The 20,068-nt window shown below is 43.4% G+C and overlaps 1 protein-coding gene and 1 pseudogene across 4 annotated transcripts in view; one reads left to right on the forward strand and one right to left on the reverse strand.

Moving 5' to 3' along the window:
• Positions 1-657: 657 nt before the first annotated feature.
• ZNF704 (zinc finger protein 704) overlaps positions 658-20,068 on the forward strand; it is a 246,371-nt gene continuing 226,960 nt past the window's right edge. For 2 of the 3 annotated variants that reach the window (XR_013527924.1, XR_013527925.1), the window contains exon 1: positions 799-1,497. Coding sequence is in view for 1 of the 3 variants with exons in the window: in XM_078352745.1 (XP_078208871.1) it covers positions 1,024-1,497 (474 nt within the window). In the remaining 2 variants the exon portion in view is untranslated. Of the gene's footprint in view, positions 1,498-20,068 lie in introns of all 3 variants that reach the window. The other variant, XM_078352745.1, reaches the window with a different exon arrangement.
• On the reverse strand, positions 17,100-18,502 carry LOC100391051 (elongation factor 1-gamma pseudogene; annotated as a pseudogene). Its single transcript, XR_008477058.2, has one exon. The product of XR_008477058.2 is annotated as an elongation factor 1-gamma pseudogene (transcript).

The raw sequence follows: 20,068 nt of genomic DNA on the forward strand, positions 1-20,068 counted from the left end.
CTACAAATCAGATAGTGCAAGCAGACAGCTTCTTGGAATTCAGCCCTTATAATAAGGGACTCAAGGTCGAATAGCAGGAGTAAAAGCTGAAAGACCTAGACACTCAGCACAGAGCCAAGGCAGCTCAATCAGGGCTAGAGTAGTGCGTTCAAAGAGAGAGATTGGTAGATAATCGCTCATGAAACAGTATTTCCAAAATCTAAGCGACTCTGATGATTCATATTAGGAATTCACCCCAAACCTCGGATTCGTACAGCTTCCTACTTTTCACACAAGCTCAGTAGAAGCTGCCACGCACATCAGTGACCATTAAAATGACTTGTAGCAAATCTCTTCGTTCAAAGTCTAACTTTGACCGACAACCTTACTTCCAGGGAATTCTTCTCTCCTCCCTCGGGAGGGAAGAATGGGCTGCGGTTAAGCGTTTGCCCTGGCGTCACCGCCAACTCTTCGAAGAGCCAGACTTTAGGAGGCTGTGTGTAGGGAAAAAAATCCAGTCCGGGTTTTGTCTAAGCGGGGGGGGGGGGGGGGGGGACTGGAGGGCTGTGAGGAATGGCTCACGAGGAGGGGGCTGGTGGTGGAAAACACACAACAACACAAACAGCTCGCGCCGAGGCACCGCAGCGGTAGGCCCGGAGCGCGCGGGCGCAGCGGGCCGGGAGAGGCGCGCGCGGGCTCGGCCGCCGGCCGCATGGAGCGCAGCGCGGCCCGCGGCTCCCGGGCTGCGGCGGCGGCGGAGGCGGCAACGCGCCGCTCGCTCACACCCACCCCCACCCGCGGCCGCCGCACCGCCCCGCCGTAGCCGCCGGCCGCCGGCGTCCCCGCCGGCCGGTCCAGGGAAGGCGGTGTCCGCGCCTCTGCAGCCAGTGGCAGCCGCGGGTCCGGGCCGGCGGCTCCTGCAACCCCTTGCGGCCCCGCGCCCCAGGCCCTGCGGCCACAGCGGCCGCCGGCGGAGGCAGAGGAGGAAAAGGAGGTGACAAACTCTCCGGCCCCGCGCCGCGGCCCGCAGCTCCGCGCTCAGGCATGCAGGCGCGGCGTCTAGCCAAGCGCTCCAGCCTGGGCAGCCGCCGGGGGGGCGCCGCGCTGCAGCCGGCCGGGCCTGCGCCCGCGGCCGCCAAGGAAGCCACTCTGCCCGGGCTCCCGCCCCCTGCTCCCGGCCCGGCCCCGGCGCTCGCCCGGGAGAGCTGGAGGCCGCCGCGCAGCGCCGGGACCGGCCCCCCTCGGGCCGCCGCCGCCGCGTCGCCGGTGCTGCTGCTTCTGGGGGAGGAAGACGAGGACGAGGAGGGCGGGAGCAGGCGGCGGAGGGGGCTCGGGCGGGTGGAGGAGAAGCCCCGAGGGGGCGCGGAGGAGGAGGATGACGACGAGGAAGACGAAGACGAGGAGGTGGTCGTCGAGGTGGTGGACGGCGACGAAGACGACGAGGACGGCGAGGAGCGTTTCGTGCCCCTCGGACCCGGCCGCTCAGTCCCCAAGGGCCCTGCCCGGGGCACGTTGAAGGTGCGTGCTGGGCGCGGTGCCGCGCGTGGGAGCCGCCGGCCCGGGGAAGAGGACGGGTCCGGGTCCGGGGTTGAGGGGTCTGGCAGAGGCCGGGCAGCGGCTCTCGGGAGAGACCCGGCCGGGAGGGGTGTGTCAGGCGGCGCGGGCGGCCGCACCGGGCAGCGCGGGGAACTGTTGATTTGCCTGCTCCTCGGCCCCCTGCGTCTCTCCCAGCGCGGCCGTTCCCCCTTTCCTCAAAGGCTGGTTCGGGTTTGTTGTCTGGTGCGGGTGCCTGGAAAGGGCGCTTCTCCCCAGTGGGGTGGGGAACTTGGGGAATACGGAGGCGCCGGTTCGTGCCGGGTGGGGAAGGGCGAGATAGGGGAGAGTGAGATTTTATTCTCCCCCAAGGAAGGAGTGTCCCCTTCCCTTTATTTTGAGAGTTATTCAAGCTTATTGAAACTAGAAAACGGTGTTTCTCGCCAATCCCTCAGCCCCTTCTTCCATCCGAGAACAATTGTTGATGAGTTTCCATCACAGGAGCTGGTGAGAAAACCGGTAAACCCAGTACAGCCAAAACCAAGCCCTTGGTTTTCACATGCATTTTGCTGGCAGCTTTTGGCATTGACCCTCGCCCTCCCGTGTTTCAACTCGGCATCGTTTAACATTTGAGGGTTCCCCCCCCCGCCTTAAAATTGCAAATGAGAAAAAAAGAGGAAATCAGGAAAATGGGGTGGGGGTGGCATTAAAATGGACGTGAGTTTCTGCTGAGAATTCTAGCGAAGTCCCCTGTGCACTGAAGCGCTGAGAGATTTTTCCGTTTGTGTATCTTCAGGAGATAAGGGGTTTATTATTACACAACGGACTGGTTGGGCTTTCAGGCATGCGATTGGACAAAGCAAACCACGTTGAGGTTCATGCACGGTGTATGTTGCTAAGAAGTTTTGAGGGCAGCAAGTGGTAAGCAATGGAGTGAGTGATTTTTCTCAAGAGTGGTTCTTAAAATCAGCGGAATAACTGTTTACCGGAGTTTTCAGAAGGCGTTGGTATTTCAGGAAGAAAAACATCACGAACAAGTGAGCTTAATATTTAGAGAACACTTAAAAACGCTTTTGGGGCTCACCAAAAAAGCTCCTAAAAGCTTGAAATTGTATTTCCAAAGAAATGTTGAACATTGGCAATTAGAATAGCCCCAGTGTAGTTGTGGATACAGATTTCTTTCCTAGACCACCCTGGAAGTACCAGCTTTTGGAGTGAGAAATTTTCGGCAAGTAGTCATTTGGGATGATAGTTTTTGACAGCTGCTTGTTGAAATCCAAACCGTGACCACATTCATTACCATGGTCTGTTGAAAAGCCTGCATTGTATGGCTACAGAATATAGCTGGGTTTGAAATGAAGTCACATGGTGTCGGTAACCTTGAATAACAAGAGTAGTGACTCCTTAGCATTTTTGTCCAGAAATACTGAAAGTGTGTCTTGTGGTTTGAATAGGAATGCACAGTTTATGATAGAAACAATAATAATTTATGCTCTGTGATGAAAACAAACTAAATATAGGAAACAAATCTATAAAAGCAGAAGAGAGTGTGATAATTCGCTTGATCAGTAAAGATTTTTCATATCTCCAAATAAATTTCCTTTAAATTCTCTCATAATGGGCTTCATTTTATAACACTTTCATTTGCCCACACTTTTCAGAAATTTACACAGTATGTTGAGTCGTTTGAGGTATAATTTTATGTTTTTGAAATACTAAAGAGAGTGTATCTGAAGAGATTTTCTAATGAAATATCACAAGATAATTTTATTATAATGCATATAAGAATATTAACATCTTACACATATTCATGCATTCATTTATTCAACAAATATTTATTGAATACCTACTATGTGCTAGCAGCTATTCTAGAATATAGCAGTGGACACCTCCCTGATGCTCACACCTACTGAGAGGCATTATAGTAACAATCAAACACACAGATGCAGACATACATACATAAGCAAGCATAACATTTCAGACTGTGATGTGTCCTGTGAAGAAAATAATGATATCTGAGAGTCTCAGAGGAAAAAGAGAAAGCTACTCTGGGTAAGATCTCTCTGAGGAGGGGACATTTGACCTGAGATACGAGACATTTTGCATTGGAAGATCTTTCCAGGCAGAGATTATAGCAGTTGCAAGTCTCAAGGTGGGAAAGAGAAAAGGGTGATTGTGGCTGGAACTTAGTGGGTATCAGATATGTCAAGGAGGCTGGCAGGTGGCTGCAAAGAGAGCCTGGTGGGCCCTTTGAAAGGACAGTGACGTCTTTGAAAAGCTTGGAGCAATAAATTCTTACAAGGTGATTTGTAGTTTTCAAAAGATTGATGCTGTGTGGAGGACAGCAGTGGAGGCAGGGAGGCTGGCTGGGTGGCTGTCACTGCAGCAGACCAAGAGAGGGAATGGTAGCTTGGAGTTAGAGATTGGCAGGAGTGGGCAAATTCAGAATCTATTGTGAGAATCAACCTGCAAGAACTTGTGGATGGGTTGGTTGATGGGCGATGAAGGAAAGGGAGGAATCCAGGATGAGACCATCACGTAAAGGTTGGTTGAAGGTACCATTTACTGAGATTATGAAAACCGAGAGAACAAAAATCAAGTGTTCTGCCTGTGAAGTCTGAGATGACTGGTGGACAACCAAGTGGACAGTATAGTTAGGCAGATGGTTGTGAGATGGGGAACGAATAGGAGAGGTCAAGGCTAGTGGGAGGAATAGGCATGACATCAGTATGTTAATGTAAAGCCTGGGGGCTGCAAAGGGAGTGCATGGGGCCAAGAGAGGAGAGTCTGGGGCCTGATTCTGGGGCACAGAACTATTTAAGTTTGGGCATAAAAGGAGAAGCCAGCAAAGACTATTGAGAAGCAGCAGCCAAATAAGTAGAAAGAAAACTAGAAAATGTAAAGTCCAATAAGCCAAGAGAAGAAATAGTTCCAAAAAGTGGGTGGGGAGTAATAAACTGTGTTGAATGTTTCTGAGATGTAGAATGAGAAAGAGACAGAGATGTTCATTTGGATTAGATAACATGGAACTTACCAAGATCCTTGACAAGAGAAGTTTCAGTGATGTGCCTGGAATAGGCTAAGCAGCTGATGAGAGGAGAGGACAGAGGAACACATGAAAAACTCTTGACAAGTTTAGTGGGAAAGGACAACAAAGAGGAGGAAGAATAGCTGCAAGGCCTATGGCGTAGGTGTTTTTTAAAGATGGGATACAGTAGAGCCTAGTATTATGACTAGAGCATCATGGGAATTATGTGGAAGGGAGTATTGTAGTGTAACAAATTGCCACAAATTATAAAAATATATATATTTATGTGTGTGTATCTGTGTGTGTATATACACACACATATGCACACACACACGGCCTTAAAACAGTTCTTAGAGTTTCTGTGGGTTTGGAGTCTAGGCTCAGCTTATCTAGGCTTGCCATGAAGAGTCTCACAAGGCTGCAATTAAGGTCTTACATGGGTTGAGTTCTCATCTGAAGGCTTGACCAGGGAACAATTCACCTCTAAGCTTGCTTACACAGAATGTTGGCAGAATTCATTCCCCTGCATATGTAGGACTGAGGATCCTAGCTTCTTCCTGGCTATTGATTGGAAGCTGTTCTTAGCTCGTAGAGCTCCTCTCCCCGACCCCTTCCCTACTTTCTGCTGTTCTTTATTACGTAGACTTCCTTAGCTTAGCATCTTTCTTCATCAAGCTGGCAAGGAGAATCTTAGAGCTTGCCTGCCAGCAGGATAGAACCTTGCATAATGCAATGTAGTCAGGAGGAATAGGCCAGCATCTTTGCCATATTCCTTTGATTAGAAGTAAGTCACAGGTTCCACCCACAACCTAAGGAGAGGGAATTTTACAAGGATACGAACACCAGGTGGTGAGGATCATTGAAGATATAGAGAAAAAAAAAAACTGCAGTAGTAAAGTCCTTAGAAAGCCTTAGGGAAGGAAGCTGAAACCCAAGTGAAGGGTTGGCCTTTGGGACCCTTCATCCATTAGATTGGAGAGAGTATGAAGAACATGAGTCCAGATGTATATTTCCCATCATCTATATTGGATGATGATCAAATGATAGTAGTTTTCTGATGGCTTCTGTTTTCCCCAGAAAACAGAAGGGAAGATCATCAGCTGAGGGTGAGAGAGATTTGAAGTAAGAGCTGAAGGCATTGAGAGCAAATATACCAGGGAGATGAATAGAGTTGCCAGACAGTATCGAGGACCCAACTGAGGTTTGTGATTCCACATTTATAGTTCAAGCAGTCTGTATGGGTATGTGATTTTCCCAACTTTATTCCATTGCCTCATGCATAGAGTAATATAATAAAAATAATCCCAGCTAAATTTTTTGAGTGCTTACCAGGGCCAACACAAATCCAACTGTATAGTCCATTTAAATTTCATTCCATATCCATGAGTCAAGCATTATTGTTATCAACTTCATTCTACAGAAGTGACAATCAACTTATTTAAATATAAAAAGCTATTAGGCATCAGAGCAGGGGTTTGAACCCTGCACAGTCTAACCCCAGAGGTAGCACCCATATGCATTACAGCACATTGCTTCTCCTAGAGAAAGTGGAGAGCTGGATTCAGCAGAGGTGGTGTTTAGCCAAGTGGGTGAGCAATGAAAAGAAAGAAACGGAATTATTGTTGAGGGAGTCGGCAAGTCTATGATGATAAGAAAAGTGAAGGCCTGTGGCGGGAGAGCGGGGGGCGAGTGAGAGAAGGTAGAAAAGTCATGTGTGGGTGGGTTGGAGAAAACAAAGGGCAAGCCAAAAAAAAAAAAAAAATCAAAAGAATGAGAATGAAATCCACAACAATTTGGGTTCCACAGTAATATTAAACAAACAAATATTTGTTGAGTATTTGTGAGACAGGAACCATACTAATTGCTTTATATGAAGGAGGATCTTATGGAAATTTGTGACTTGGGAATCAGTATGACTCCTATTCTCCATCTGATGATGCTGATTTGAGGTGAAATATCACACTCCAGTATGTAGCCACAAGTGGGAAGCATGGACGCACATCCATAGCCTGTGCTTTTAATCACTGAACTGGCATCTTTCTATATTTATTGGGATTTATGTGCCCTTTTTTTTTTTTTTTTTTTTTTTTTTTTTGAGACTGAGTTTTGCTCTTGTTACCCATGCTGGAGTGCAATGACTCGATCTTAGCTAACCGCAACCTCCGCCTCCTGGGTTCAGGCAATTCTCCTGCCTCAGCCTCCTGAGTAGCTGGGATTACAGGTACGCGCCACCATGCCCAGCTAATTTTTTGTATTTTTAGTAGAGATGGGGTTTCACCATGTTAACAAGGATGGTCTCGATCTCTTGACCTCGTGATCCACCCGCCTCAGCCTCCCAAAGTGCTGGGATTACAGGCGTGAGCCCCCACACCCTGCCTATGTGCCCATTTATTTCCAGGAAGGGTTGGGATGGCTGAAGAAACAGAGAAAGAGATGTTATAAAGTATCTGAAATTTGCTGTTTGATTACTCTAATGAACTCTAATGTGGTCTTTAAATGAGATAAGAGAAACTTTGTATTACATGGTTTTCAGTTTCGGATCAAAAGAAGCCTAAACATTTATCTTCAATGGTAACAGTCCTGAACACACAAACCCCTCCGCACTCCCCTGCCTACCACTGATGAACCGCCTGAGCCCCTGTATAAGGAACACTACCAAAAAACAGAATAGAAATAAGCAAGCAAACACACAAACAAAAACCAAAGGCACTGTCAGACATAAGAAGGATATAGTAAATTGTTACTCAGTGAAGGTGAAACAGTTGTGGGGCTGAGATAACAGGGCACAGGACTGTGCTCTGCCATCCTATGTAACAGTTTAGGAATAAGAACACAAGAATCTAGAGGGATTGATAACTTGCTAGTGTAATAAATTTATGGAAAACTTGGACACTAAAGACTGCTAGAAGTCTATCAAGATTTTAACTATTGAAAAACTGGAGAAGGCTTTTAAATGAGTTAATCTATGTTAAAGTTCCCACTTTCTGTGCTCAATAAATATTAATTGAATGGAATCTGCCTCCTCTGTGCCAGTTCTTCAGGGCTGGTTAACACATCTATTAGACTATCTCTTGAATATCAGATGACTTTAAGAAGCCTTTGGCAGGAACTGTGCAGCAAACACTGAATTCCAATTTGGTAACAAGTATGTGTCTTGCAAATGGTCTGTGTTGGCTCGAGCAAAAGACATATGCTTAAGATACCAGACAAAGTTGTCATTCATTGAATCATAGACTGCTGGAGTTGGAAGGAAAACAGAGATTATCTAGTAATCCAATACTCTCATTTGACCACCGAGGGCACTGACTCTATACAGGATGGAATGCCTAGTGCAGCTGGGGCTGCTAGCAAGTTTGCTGCTGCCATGATTGGTGCCCAGGTCTGCCAACTCCAATTTATTGTCCTCACTTCTGGGTTGGATTCTTATGCTCAGGAATGATCAACAGCTCACTTCCTCAGAGTTGTGGGTTGAAAATCCACGATTTTCTGAAGTGATCTACCACTTACTGCTTATCAACTTCTATTTTTGGAATACTTGTCCTTTGTAAAGTACCTCAATTAGAGGTGAACTTACATGTGGCTGTGTGTGATGGGCAGAACCCTCTGTGAATCCTGCCTGGCCAGTCCCCGCTCCCTGTGAGCTTCCCAAGGGACATGTATACAGAGAGGATAAGACATGAGAAAAGAGCTCCATTTCATTGGGAAGTGAGTGCCCAGAGTCCCTGCTGTGGGCTGATAGTAAACTTGCCTGGAAGATGTCATTACCAGTAACTGTTAATTAGAACCTCTTCTCCACCAGCATTTTACTACGGGTTGACCATGGAGAGCCCCATAACACAAGCATTAGAGAAAAGAAGAGAAAGAGCTAGAAATCAAGCCCTACCCTGAATCTGCTTACACCCTGTCTCCTAGTGAGGAGGAGCCAAGCCAGACCTGGTGCACCTGTAGTCCCAGCTACTTGGGAGGTTTAAGCCCAGGAGTTCAAGGCCGGCCTGGACAACATAGTGATACACCATGTAACAGAGACTGAGAGAGCCACAGCCCTATGTGGGTTTGACCTTCTAAACACTAGGGTCCTATTCATTAGTAAATCTGTCCCAGTTAGATTAATGTATCCCCTGCCTACCACTCTGGAAGAGGGGCGTGGGGGGTAAGAAAGCCTTTTTTTCCCCATGTCATTCTGTGACATCCAAACTTCTGATCTATGTGAAACAATTAGCCTTGTTAAAATGACTCGATATAATGTTTGCAGAAGTCAAGCAAACTTGACTTTTAGTTGCCCTGTGCCATCTCATCTTAAGGTAAGTGCATGATTTCCATTAGACTTTCTGAAATATTTGTGAATACTTGGAGACCATCATAACCAGCCAAATCTATGTAGAAATATGGATCATTTTCAACATCCTTCAGTGTGCAGTCCATGTTTCTGCTCATTTCCTCAGTTAGGACATATTTTTTGAGCCCCACTGTTTACCAGATTCCTGCTATACACACAGGAAACAACAGTAAATAGGCCTTCTTTTACTTTCAGGGAGCCTACATTCTACCACATTTCTGCAGAGTGGTCTGTAAAGAGGTATGAAGTTGCTTTTCCTCTTTATTCCTTACGAGATCAAGATTAGATCTGCCCAGAGCCCTTTCTTAGCTACCACAATTTGATATGTGATTTTGAAATATACCTTTGAAACAACTGTAACTAAGTAATCCATATGAAGAAGATTCTGTGATTTGGCCAGGATCCTCAATAGCTGGTCAAAAGATGAGTTTAGGTCACTGAATTTGACAAATAGCCCTAGTTGCTATTATTTACTAGATGAAATGGAACAGAATACAACTCTGAAATATGTGTTCATGGAGTTAGAATGATTAAAGTCTTACACTTCATTGCAGATACAGTTTTGGAAAATTCAGAGTTATGATTTACATATAGGAAACAAGCTTGACTCAAGAGTTTTCAAGGAGAGTCTGTAATGTGTTGGTCCGAAATTTGCAGTAGCATACAAGGGTGGGAGGTTCGTTTATGTTGCAGAAAACTGTGGAGCCATGAGGAGCAAAGAAGTAGAGGGTGCCGCCTGGGCATTGCTCTATGGGAGGTCTCTGTACCGTACCTGACGGTCACCAGTGACAACACTTGCTTTACGTATGTCCTTGTCATAATGGAAGGTTAAATGAAAGTCCTATCTCCTCGATTCAGACTGATTGTAGATGGCTAGTTGAAATAAGTGAATGTCAAAAGTGCTCCAATATTTTAAATTAAACTCAGTGTTTAAAAAGGTTGTATACTCCGAAATGCCGTCTGATAAAAATCATTGTTGGCACATCAGTGAGATAGGAGAGTGCAGACTAAGTCAGAGGAGATGATCCTCCCAGCTACCCCCACCCAATCTGTTACCTGTCTGTAGATCAAGAAGCGATGTAGCACAGGTTCTAGGTTCAGATTCCAGCTTCTCCACTCGCTTGTTGCATGGCTACATCCAGTTACTTACTGTCTTCAAGCTTTCACATTATCATCTATAAAATTGGGATAATACTATTCCGTCACTGCCTATCGTTTCTAATATCGCCCAGAGACCTCCTGAAATTAGGCATGGATGGCAGTTTATTTTATTTTTGTATTCAGAAATGAAACATTTGTAAAACTGTGCTCAAGGATCCAAAATCCTGCAGTTATTTTGACTGTTACAACCTCCTTGTTCATGCTACCAAGGCGTTTCAGAGAGCTGCTTCCTGAAGTGACTCTGTTCGTCTGAACTCTGCAGAGTTCCGTCATAATATGTGGTGAGCTTTAATCTGCTCTTTCAGCTCAGGAAGCTGTGAGTCATTAATCTACTTGTGCAAAGAGGACAGAGATTTCCTATCTTTTACGTTCATCAGTTTGTTCAGATCTATCACTCTTGTATTGGAGAAACTGGGCTATTATCCAGAGGGGTAGGTTGGAAGAGGCTTACCACACACATTGAATTTTCTTAAGGCTGCTGAGGAAATAAAGTGATATCACCTTCTACCTCTAATTTGCATGTGGCTGGAATCTCCGAGGTGTGGGTTCACCCTTCCCACCCTCCTGTGCGTTGGTGTCTTGGACTTGTAATTTTGTTCGGTGGAAAAGTCATTTTTTGTTTTTTGGGTAGATGGAAATGGGTGGCCCAAAGTGTACCTCTAAACTCATATCTGCTTGCTCCCACTATTAGGGAGATGTCTAGACAGGGAGAAAAGAGCTTGGTGGTTAATTGACTTGGGAAATTCCACTTAAAAATAAAGATACAAATTTTTTAATGTTATAAAATATTTCGAACATAGTGCAAATTGGAAGAATAGTATAACATATATCTATAAAAAAGTTACTGATGGCTGGGCACGGTGGTTCACGCCTGTAATTCCAGCACTTTGGGAGGCCAAGGTGGGCAAATCACCTGAGGTCATGAGTTCAAGACCAGCCTGGCCAACGTGATGAAACCCCATTTTTACTAAAAATGCAAAAATTAGCTGGGCATGATGGCGGGTGCCTTTAATCCCAGCTACTTGGGAGGCTGAGGTGGGAGAATCACTTGAACCTGGGAGGTGGCGATTGCAGTTAGCTGAGATCGTGCCATTGCATGCCAGCCTGGGCAACAGAGTAGGACACCATCTAAAAAAAGTTACCGACTATATATGCCAAGGGCCATTTTGCATTTCTAAGAGGGTGAATATAGATTGTGATATTTACATATTTATCGGACTTTTTTTAAAAAAAAAAATCTTTACTTTGGGATATATTTCGGGAAATAGCAGTTTATAATTTATTTTTCTCAGTGGGAAAGCCATGGACAAGTGTCTTATGCTTGAGATAAATAACTAAAACTGTGTAATTAAAGAAATAAGTTGTCAAGTGAATTTCGCAAGCACAAAGGAGAGTTAAAGTGTTGTAGTGGGTCATATAAGCTTTGACATATTTTTCCTCATACAGCTGATAACTTCTTCATTATTGAGTTTCTGAAAATGGGAGTACTTTCTGTGGTAAATTTTCACTTGTTTATCTGTGAAAACCATTCTTGTGTGTGAAGCTTAAAAACTGGTAGAGAACACTACCTTTCTTAATAAATCAGTACCCATGATGGGTCTAGTGTGGAACATAGAAGGGTGTGGAAGTGTTACTGTAACAGAATTTTAAAGTGCCAAGGGAGCAGAAAGTCACAAGGTGTTTTTATCCAGGGAAGTGTATTTAATAGTGTTTTTCACATTCTAAAAGAAAAAAAGATTGAAAATATCAGGAGAGTCTAAATGAAAAGAATATACAAATTTACCAGGATTCTAGGACTGATAGATTTTCCGTCAACACTATTGCTATTACAAGTAAAGGGATTAAGTACTTGTGAATGCTAATACCATGTATAATAACTCTTATTTTGGTGTTATTCAACATTTATTTTCATACCCAATATTTAATGCATTGTAGCTAATAGAAGGCCCTCATAGCTAACCTTACTTGATCTTCATGATAACCTTGAGAGGTGGATATTATTATCCCCATTTTATAGATGTGTAAAATAAGCCTCAGAGAAGAATAGGACAGTTTCTGTTGAAATATATATATGAATAATTTTATACCAAATGACAGATATTTGTCAAACATTTCAGAAAACAGTTGGGATAAACAGATTTTTTAAATAATTGGAATTGGTACCTAAGCAACAATGGAAATTAAAGGAGAAAATATTTTGGAGTAAATTATAAATTGAAACAATGTGAAATACAGTTTTAATAGGTTGTCATAAATGCTTTCATGTAGTTTGTGCACTCTTTGCAACTCAGCCCCAAGTATTTACTGAAACTGATTTGTAATTTTTAACAATTTTTGCAAGTTTTGAAAATGTTTCAGTTAACAGGTTCATAGACTTCTAACTCAAAACTAATGTAACAAAATATTAGAAACAGGGTGGAAATATTAGAAAGGGGAACTTAGAATTTATAAAAATAAATTTGTGAGGAGTACCTATTTGAAAAAATGTAGTCTTATTTTATCATATATTAGTTACATAAATATTCTCAGAAAAGCAGGGGAATTGACAACTGAGGCTATGTGAACACTAAGCAAACACTGTGGCATCTTAGTATGGGAAAGAGGAGGTGACAGTAGGGGAAGAGCCATTAGAAAGGTTGAAATGACCCAGGTAAGGTAGGGTTTAAGAAAGACAGGGGGGACTCTATTTGCATATCTCATTACATGAGTGGTTGGTGGGTGTTCAGGAGGCTCTGAAAATGTGCTTTTAGCTATCTGCTGAGTGACAACAATTCTTTTAGCCCCTTATTAGCTCCTTATTCTTTTTTTTTTTTTTAATTGCACTTTAGATTCTTGGGTACCTGTGCAGAACGTGCAGGATTGTTGCATAGGTACCTACACAGCAATGTGGTTTGCTGCTTCCATCCCCCTGTCACCTATATCTGGCGTTTCTCCCCATGTTATTCCTCCCCAACCTCCCTACCACCTGCTGTCCCTCCCCTATTCCCCCCAACCAGATCCCAGTGTGTGATGCTCCCCCCCCGTGTCCATGTGTTCTCCTTGTTCAACACCCACCTGTGAGTGAGAACATGTGGTGTTTGATTTTGTGTTCTTGTGTCAGTTTGCTGAGAATGATAATTTCCAGATTCATCCATGTCCCTGCAAAGGATACAAACTCATCATTTTTTATGGCTGTGTAGTATTCCATGGTGTATATGTGCCACGTTTTCCTTGTCCAGTCTATTGTCGATGGGCATTTGGGTTGGTTCCAGGTCTTTGCTATTGAAAACAGTGCTGCTATGAACATACATGTGCATGTGTCCTTATAATAAAATGATTTATAATCCTTTGTGTATATACCCAGTAATGGGATTGCTGGGTCAAATAGAATTTCTGTTTCTAGGTCCTTGAGGAAGTGCCATGCTGTCTTCCACGATGGTTGAACTAATTTACACTCCCACCAACAGTGTAAAAGTGTTCCTATTTCTCCACATCCTCCCCAGCATCTGTTGTCTCCAGATTTTTTAATGATCGCCATTCTAACTGGCATGAGATGGTATCTCAATGTAGTTTTGATTTGCATTTCTCTAATGACCAGTGATGATGAGCATTTTTTCATAGGTTCTTGGCCTCATAAATGTTTTCTTTTGTAAAGTGTCTGTTCATATCCTTTGCCCACTTTTGAATGGGTCTGTTTGTTTTTTTCTTGTAAATCTGTTTTAATTCTTTCTTCTGGATATTAGCCCTTTGTCAGATGGGTAGATTGCAAAAATTTTTTCCATTCTGTTGGTTGCCAGTTGACTCTAATGATTGTTTCTTTTGCTGTGCAAAAGCTCTGGAGTTTAATTAGGTCCCATTTATCTATTTTGGCTTTTGTTGCCAATGCTTTTGGTGTTTTAGTCATGAAGTTCTTGCCTATGCCTATGTCCTGAATGGTTTTGCCTAGGTTTTCTTCTAGGGTTTTTATGGTGTTAGGTCTTATGTTTAAGTCTTTTATCGATCTGGAGTTAATTTTAGTGTAAGATGTCAGGAAGGGATCCAGTTTCTGCTTTCTGCACATGGCTAGCCAGTTTTTCCAACACCATTTATTAAACAGGGAATCCTTTCCCTGTTGCTTGCTTTTGTCAGGTTTGTCAAAGATCAAATGGTTGTAGATGTGTGGCATTGCCTCCGAGGCCTCTGTTCTGTTCCATTGGTCTATATCTCTGTTTTGGTACCAGTACCATGCTGTTTTGGTACCAGTACCATGCTGTTTTGATTACTGTAGCCTTGTAGTATAGGCTACTGTATCCTGTAGCCTTGAAGTCAGGTAGCTTGATGCCTCTAGCTTTGTTCTTTTTGCTTAGAATTGTCTTGGCTATGTGGGCTCTCTTTTCATTCCATATGAAGTTTAAAGTGGTTTTTTTCAGTTCTGTGAAGAGGGCTATAGGTAGCTTGATGGGGATAGCATTGAATCTATAAATTACTTTGGGCAGTATGGACATTTTCACAATATTGATTCTTCCTAACCATGAGCATGGAATGTTTCTCCATCTGTTTCTGCCTCTCTTATTTCCTTGAGCAGTGGTTTGTAGTTCTCCTTGAAGAGGTCCTTTACATCCTTTGTTACATGTATTCCTAGGTATTTTATTCTCTTTGCAGCAATTGTGAATGGCAGTTCATTCTCGATTAGGCTCTTTTAAGTCTGTTATTGGTGTATAGTAATGCTTGTGATTTCTGCACATTGATTCTGTTTCCTAAGATTTTGCTGAAGTTGCTTATCAGTTTCAGGAGATTTGAGGCTGAGATGAAGTGGTCTTCTAAATATACAATCATGTCGTCTGCAAATAGAGACAATTTGACTTCCTCCTTTCCTAATTGAATAGGCTTTATTTCTTTTTCTTGCCTAATTGCTCTAGCTAGAACTTCCAATACTGTATTGAATAGGAGTGGTGAGAGAGGACATCCTTGCCTGGTGCCAGATTTCAAAGGGAAGGCTTCCAGTTTTTGCCCATTCAGTATGATATTGGCTGTGGGTTTGTCATAAATAGCTTTTATTATTTTGAGATACGTTCCATCAATACCTAATTTATTGAGAGTTTTTAGCATAAAGCACTGTTGAATTTTGTTGAAGGCCTTCTCTGCATCAGTTGAGATAATCATGTGGTTTTTGTCTTTGGTTCTGTTTATGTGGTAGATTATATTTATAGACTTGCATATGTTGAACCAGCCTTGCATCCCCAGGATGAAGCCTTCATCATGATGGATATGCTTTTTGATTTGCTGTTGCAATCGGTTTGCCAGTATTTTATTGAAGATTTTTGCATCAATGTTCATCATGGATATTGGCCTCAAGTTTTCTTTTTTGCTGAGTCTCTGCTGAGCTTTGGTATCAGGATGATGTTGGTCTCATAAAATGAGTTGATAAGGATCCCCTCTTTTTGGATTGTTTGGAATAGTTTCAGAAGGAGTGGTACCAGCTCCTCTTTGTATGTCTGGTGGAATTCAGCTGTGAACCCATCTGGACCTGGGCTTTTTTTGGTTGGTAGGCTATTGATTGCTGCCTCAACTCAGCCCTGGTTATTGATCTATTCAGGGTTTCAGCTTTTTCCAGGTTTAGGCTTGGGAGGGTGTAAGTGTTTAGGAATTTATCTATTTCTTCCAGGTTTACTGGTTTATGTGCATAGAGTTGTTTGTAGTAATCTCTGATGGTAGTTTCTATTTATGTGGAATCTGTGGCAAAAATCCCCTTTATCATTTTTTATTGCATCTATTTGATTATTCTCTCTTTTCATTTTTATTAATCTGGCTAGTGGTCTATTTTTTTTTTATACTTTCAAAAAGCCAGCTCCTGGATTTATTGATTTTTTGAAGGATTTTTGTGTCTCTATCTCCTTCAGTTTTGCTCTGATCTTAGTTATTTCTTGTCTTCCGCTAGCTTTTGAGATTTTTTGATCTTGCTCCTCTAGCTCTTTCAATTTTGATGATAGGGTGTCAATTTTAGATCTTTTCTTGCTTCTCATGTAGGCATTTATTACTATAAATTTTTCTCTAGGTCTATATAATTTTTTAACAGTGACTACTGAATTATATAAAAGAAATGATATATTATCTGGGAATAAAAGATAGATGAGATGAAAAAAAAATTTCTCTAGACACTGCTTTAAATGTGTCCCAGAGATTCTGGTACATTGTGTCTTCATTCTAGTTGGTTTCAAAGAACATTTTTATTTCTGCCTTCATTTCATTGTTTATCCAGTCAACATTCAAGAGCCAGTTATTCAGTTTCCATGAGGTTGTGCAGTTCTGAGTTAGTTTCTTAATCCTGAGTTCTAATTTGATTGCCCTGTGGTCTGAGAAACTGTTTGTTATGATTTCCATTTTTTTGTATTTGCTGAAGAGTTATTTACTTCCAATTGTGTAGTCAGTTTTAGAGTAGGCATGATGTGGTGCTGAGAAGAATGTATATTCTATGGATTTGAGAGTTCTGTAGATGTCTATTAGGTTTACTTGGTCCAGATCTGAGTTCAAGTCCTGGATATCCTTGTTAATTTTCTGTCTCGTTCATCTGTCTAATATTGACAGTGGAGTGTTAAAGTCTCCCAATATTATTGTGTGGAAGTCTAAGTCTCTTTGTAGGTCTTTAAGAACTTGCTTTATGTAGCTGGGTGCTCCTGTATTGGGTGCGTATATGTTTAGGATCATTAGCTCTTCATGCGTTGATCCTTTTACAGTTATGTAATGCCCTTCTTTGTCTCTTTGTTGGTTTAAAGTCTGTTTTTTCAGATACTAGGATTGCAACTAATGCTTTTTTTTTTTTTGCTCTCTATTTAGTTGGTAAGTCTGCCTGCATCCCTTTATTTTGAGCCTATGCATGTCCTTGCATGTGAGATGGGTTTCCTGAATACAGCCCACCAATGGGTTTTGACTTTTTATCCAATTTGCCAGTCAGTGTTTTTTCATTGGGACATTTAGCCCATTTACATTTAAGGTTAATATTGTTATGTGTGAATCTGATCCTGCCATTTTGATGCTAGCTGGTTGTTTTGCCCATTAGTTGACGCAGTTTCTTCATTGTGTCAATGCTTTTTACCATTTGGTACATTTTTTTTTCAATGTTCAGTTTCCTTTAATGACCCCCATCTCCCTGAAGGACAGGTGCAGGCAGCAAGGCGATGGCAAGAGATGTTCACTTGAAGATCTTGCCCTGATTGAAGGCTTTGCCCACAAGCTGGAAGGCCCCCTCCCAGGAGAAGTACGCTCGAACCAGCGTCTGGGCCTCCTCACTGCCAGCATCCAGTTTCCGCCATGTGTATGACTCGTAGTCCACCTGCCAATCTGGACTCAGCGGAAAGGCAAGCTCCTGGCCTCGGAAGACCCAGACTCCAGAAATTGAGCTACTATTGTTGGTTCCAAAGAGGATGACACTGGCGAAGGCATTCTTCCTCAGCTTGTCCAGTCGCTGGAACATTCCAGTGATGAGATTGCAGCTCATGAAGGTCTGAATGAGTTCTTCAGGGAAGCGATACTCTGAGTACCACAGGGACCAGCCGTCCTTATCAAAGTGCTCCCACAAATATGGCAGTGCCACAGAGAGAGTGTCCTCATTGGAGTACTTGCGCTTAAATTCATCCAACACAAAGGTACTTTTGGGCAGGTGAGCAAAGGGGTCTTTGGCCTTGGGCTCAGCAGCCAGCGCCTGCGCACATTCATCCATCTCCTCCTCAGGAGCCGGGGCAGCTGCCTTTTTCTCCTCCTTCCGCTCAGCCTGGGGTTTCTGCTTCTCTTCCCGTGAACCCTTCTCTTTCCGTGGTGTGTCCCTTTTAGGTTGGCTCTCTGCAAACTTTTTAGCATCAAACTGGGCCATCTTCTCACACAGTTTCACTTCCCCCAAGACAGCCTGGAACTGGGGCTGGTTAATGCAGGTGAGGAACCAGTGGTTGGTATTGGGAAAGGCCTGGCGGAAAGAAGGCTCTAGGACCTGTTTATAAAGCCACAACGAAGTGCAGACAACTGTGATGTCAGCCAATGTCACTCGTTTGCCCACCAGAAAAGTCCTCGTGTGAGCATCCAGCAGCCCCAGAATTCACCTCACTTCCTCCTTTGCATTCTCAGTGGCCTGTTTGTTGTGGTGCATGATGCCCAAGGTGGGGAACACCCAGGTACTTGCTGGAGGTACTATGTCGCAATCAGCAAAGCTCACCCACTGCACCACCTGGGTGGCTGCCTCTGGAGTACTTCCCCGCAGCTCCTCATTGCTCACATAGTAGGCAATGGCATTGCTCTCAAACACACAGAATCCGTCGTCACCCTCAAATGCTGGAACCTTGCCGGCAGGAAATTTGCGGAGAAATTCAGGGGTGCGGTTGGTTTGGCCAAAGTGGAAGTGGGGTGGTGTGGAGAGCACGCGGACCTGAGCCCCGCTGTACTGAGCAGTGATGAGGGCCTCGAAGGCCCTCCAGTTTTCAGGATACGTGTACAGGGTCCCAGCCGCCATGGTGATTCCCCATTTGGTACATTTTTGGAGTGGCTGGTACTGGGTGTTCCTTTCTATGTTTAGTGCTTCTTTCAGGAGCTCTTGTAAGGCAGGCCTGGTGGTGACGAAATCTCTGAGCAATTGCTTGTTTGTAAAGGCTTTTATTTCTCCTTAGCTTATGAAGCTTAGTTTGGCTAGATATGAAATTCTGGGTTGAAAGTTCTTTTCTTTAAGAATGTTGAATATTGGCCTCCACTCTCTTCTGGCTTGTAGGATTTCTGCTGAGAGATCCACTGTGAGTCTGATGGGCTATCCTTTGTGGGTAACCCGACCTTTCTCTCTGGCTGCCCTTAACATTTTCTCCTTCATTTCAACCCTGGTGAATCTGTTGATTGTGTGCCTTGGGGTTGCTCTTCTCGCGGAATATCTTTGTGGTGGTCTCTGTATTTCCTGAACTTGAATATTGGCCTGCTTTGCTAGGTTGGGGAAATTCTCCTGGATAATATCCTGAAGAGTTTTTTCCAGCTTGGATTCATTCTCTCTGTCACATGCAGGTAAACCTATCAAACGTAGATTAGGTTTTTCACATAATCCCATATTTCTTGGAGGCTTTGTTCATTTCTTTTCACTCTTTTTTCTCTATTCTTGCCTTCTCTTTTTATTTCATTGAGTTGATCTTCAATCTCTGATATCCTTTCTTCTGCTTGGTCGATTTGGCTATTGAAACTTATGTATGCTTTGCAAAGTTCTCATGCGTTTTTCAGCTCCATCAGGTCATTTATATTCTTCTCTAAGCTATTTATTCTCATTAACATTTCATCAAATCTTTTTTTCAACATTCTTAGTTTCTTTGTATTGGGTTAGAAACATGTTCTTTTAGCTCAGAGAAGTTTGTTATTACCTACCTTCTGAAGCCTGTTTCTGTCAATTCATCAGACTCATTCTTGATCCAGCTTTGTTCCCTTGCTGGTGAGGAGTTGTGATCCCTTGTAGGAGGAGAGGCATTCTGGTTTTGGGTGTTTTTATCCTTTTTATACTGGTTTCTTCCCATCTTTGTGGATTTATCTACCTGTGGTCTTTGTAGTTGGCGACTTTCAGATGGGGTCTCTGAGTGGACGTCCTTTTTGTTGATGATGAAGTTATTTTTTTCTGTTTTTTAGTTTTCCTTCTAACAGTCATGCCCCTCTGCTGTAGGATTGCTGGAGGTCCACTCTAGACCCTGCTTGCCTGGGGGTCACCTCCAGTGAATGCAGAGCAGTAAGGGTTTCTGCCAGTTTCTTCTTCTGTTGTCTTCATCCCAGAAGGGTATCCGGCAGATGTCAGCCTGAGCTCTCCTTTTTGAGGTGTCTCTTTGGATATATGGGGGTCAGGGAGCTGCTTAAGGAGACAGTCTGACCCTTATAGGAACTCAAGTGCTGAGCTGGGAGCTCTGTTGTTCTGTATAGAGCTGCTGGGCAGGTATGTTTAAGTCTGCTGCAGCAGAACTCGTAACTGCCCTTTTTCCTAGGTTCTCTATCCTGGGAAGGTGGGGCTTTATTTATAAGTTCCTGACATGTTGCTGCCTTTTTTCAGAGATGCCCTGCCCAGCTAGGAGGTA

The sequence above is a fragment of the Callithrix jacchus genome, chromosome 16 (assembly GCF_049354715.1).
Source record: "Callithrix jacchus isolate 240 chromosome 16, calJac240_pri, whole genome shotgun sequence".
Lineage (NCBI taxonomy): Eukaryota > Metazoa > Chordata > Mammalia > Primates > Cebidae > Callithrix > Callithrix jacchus.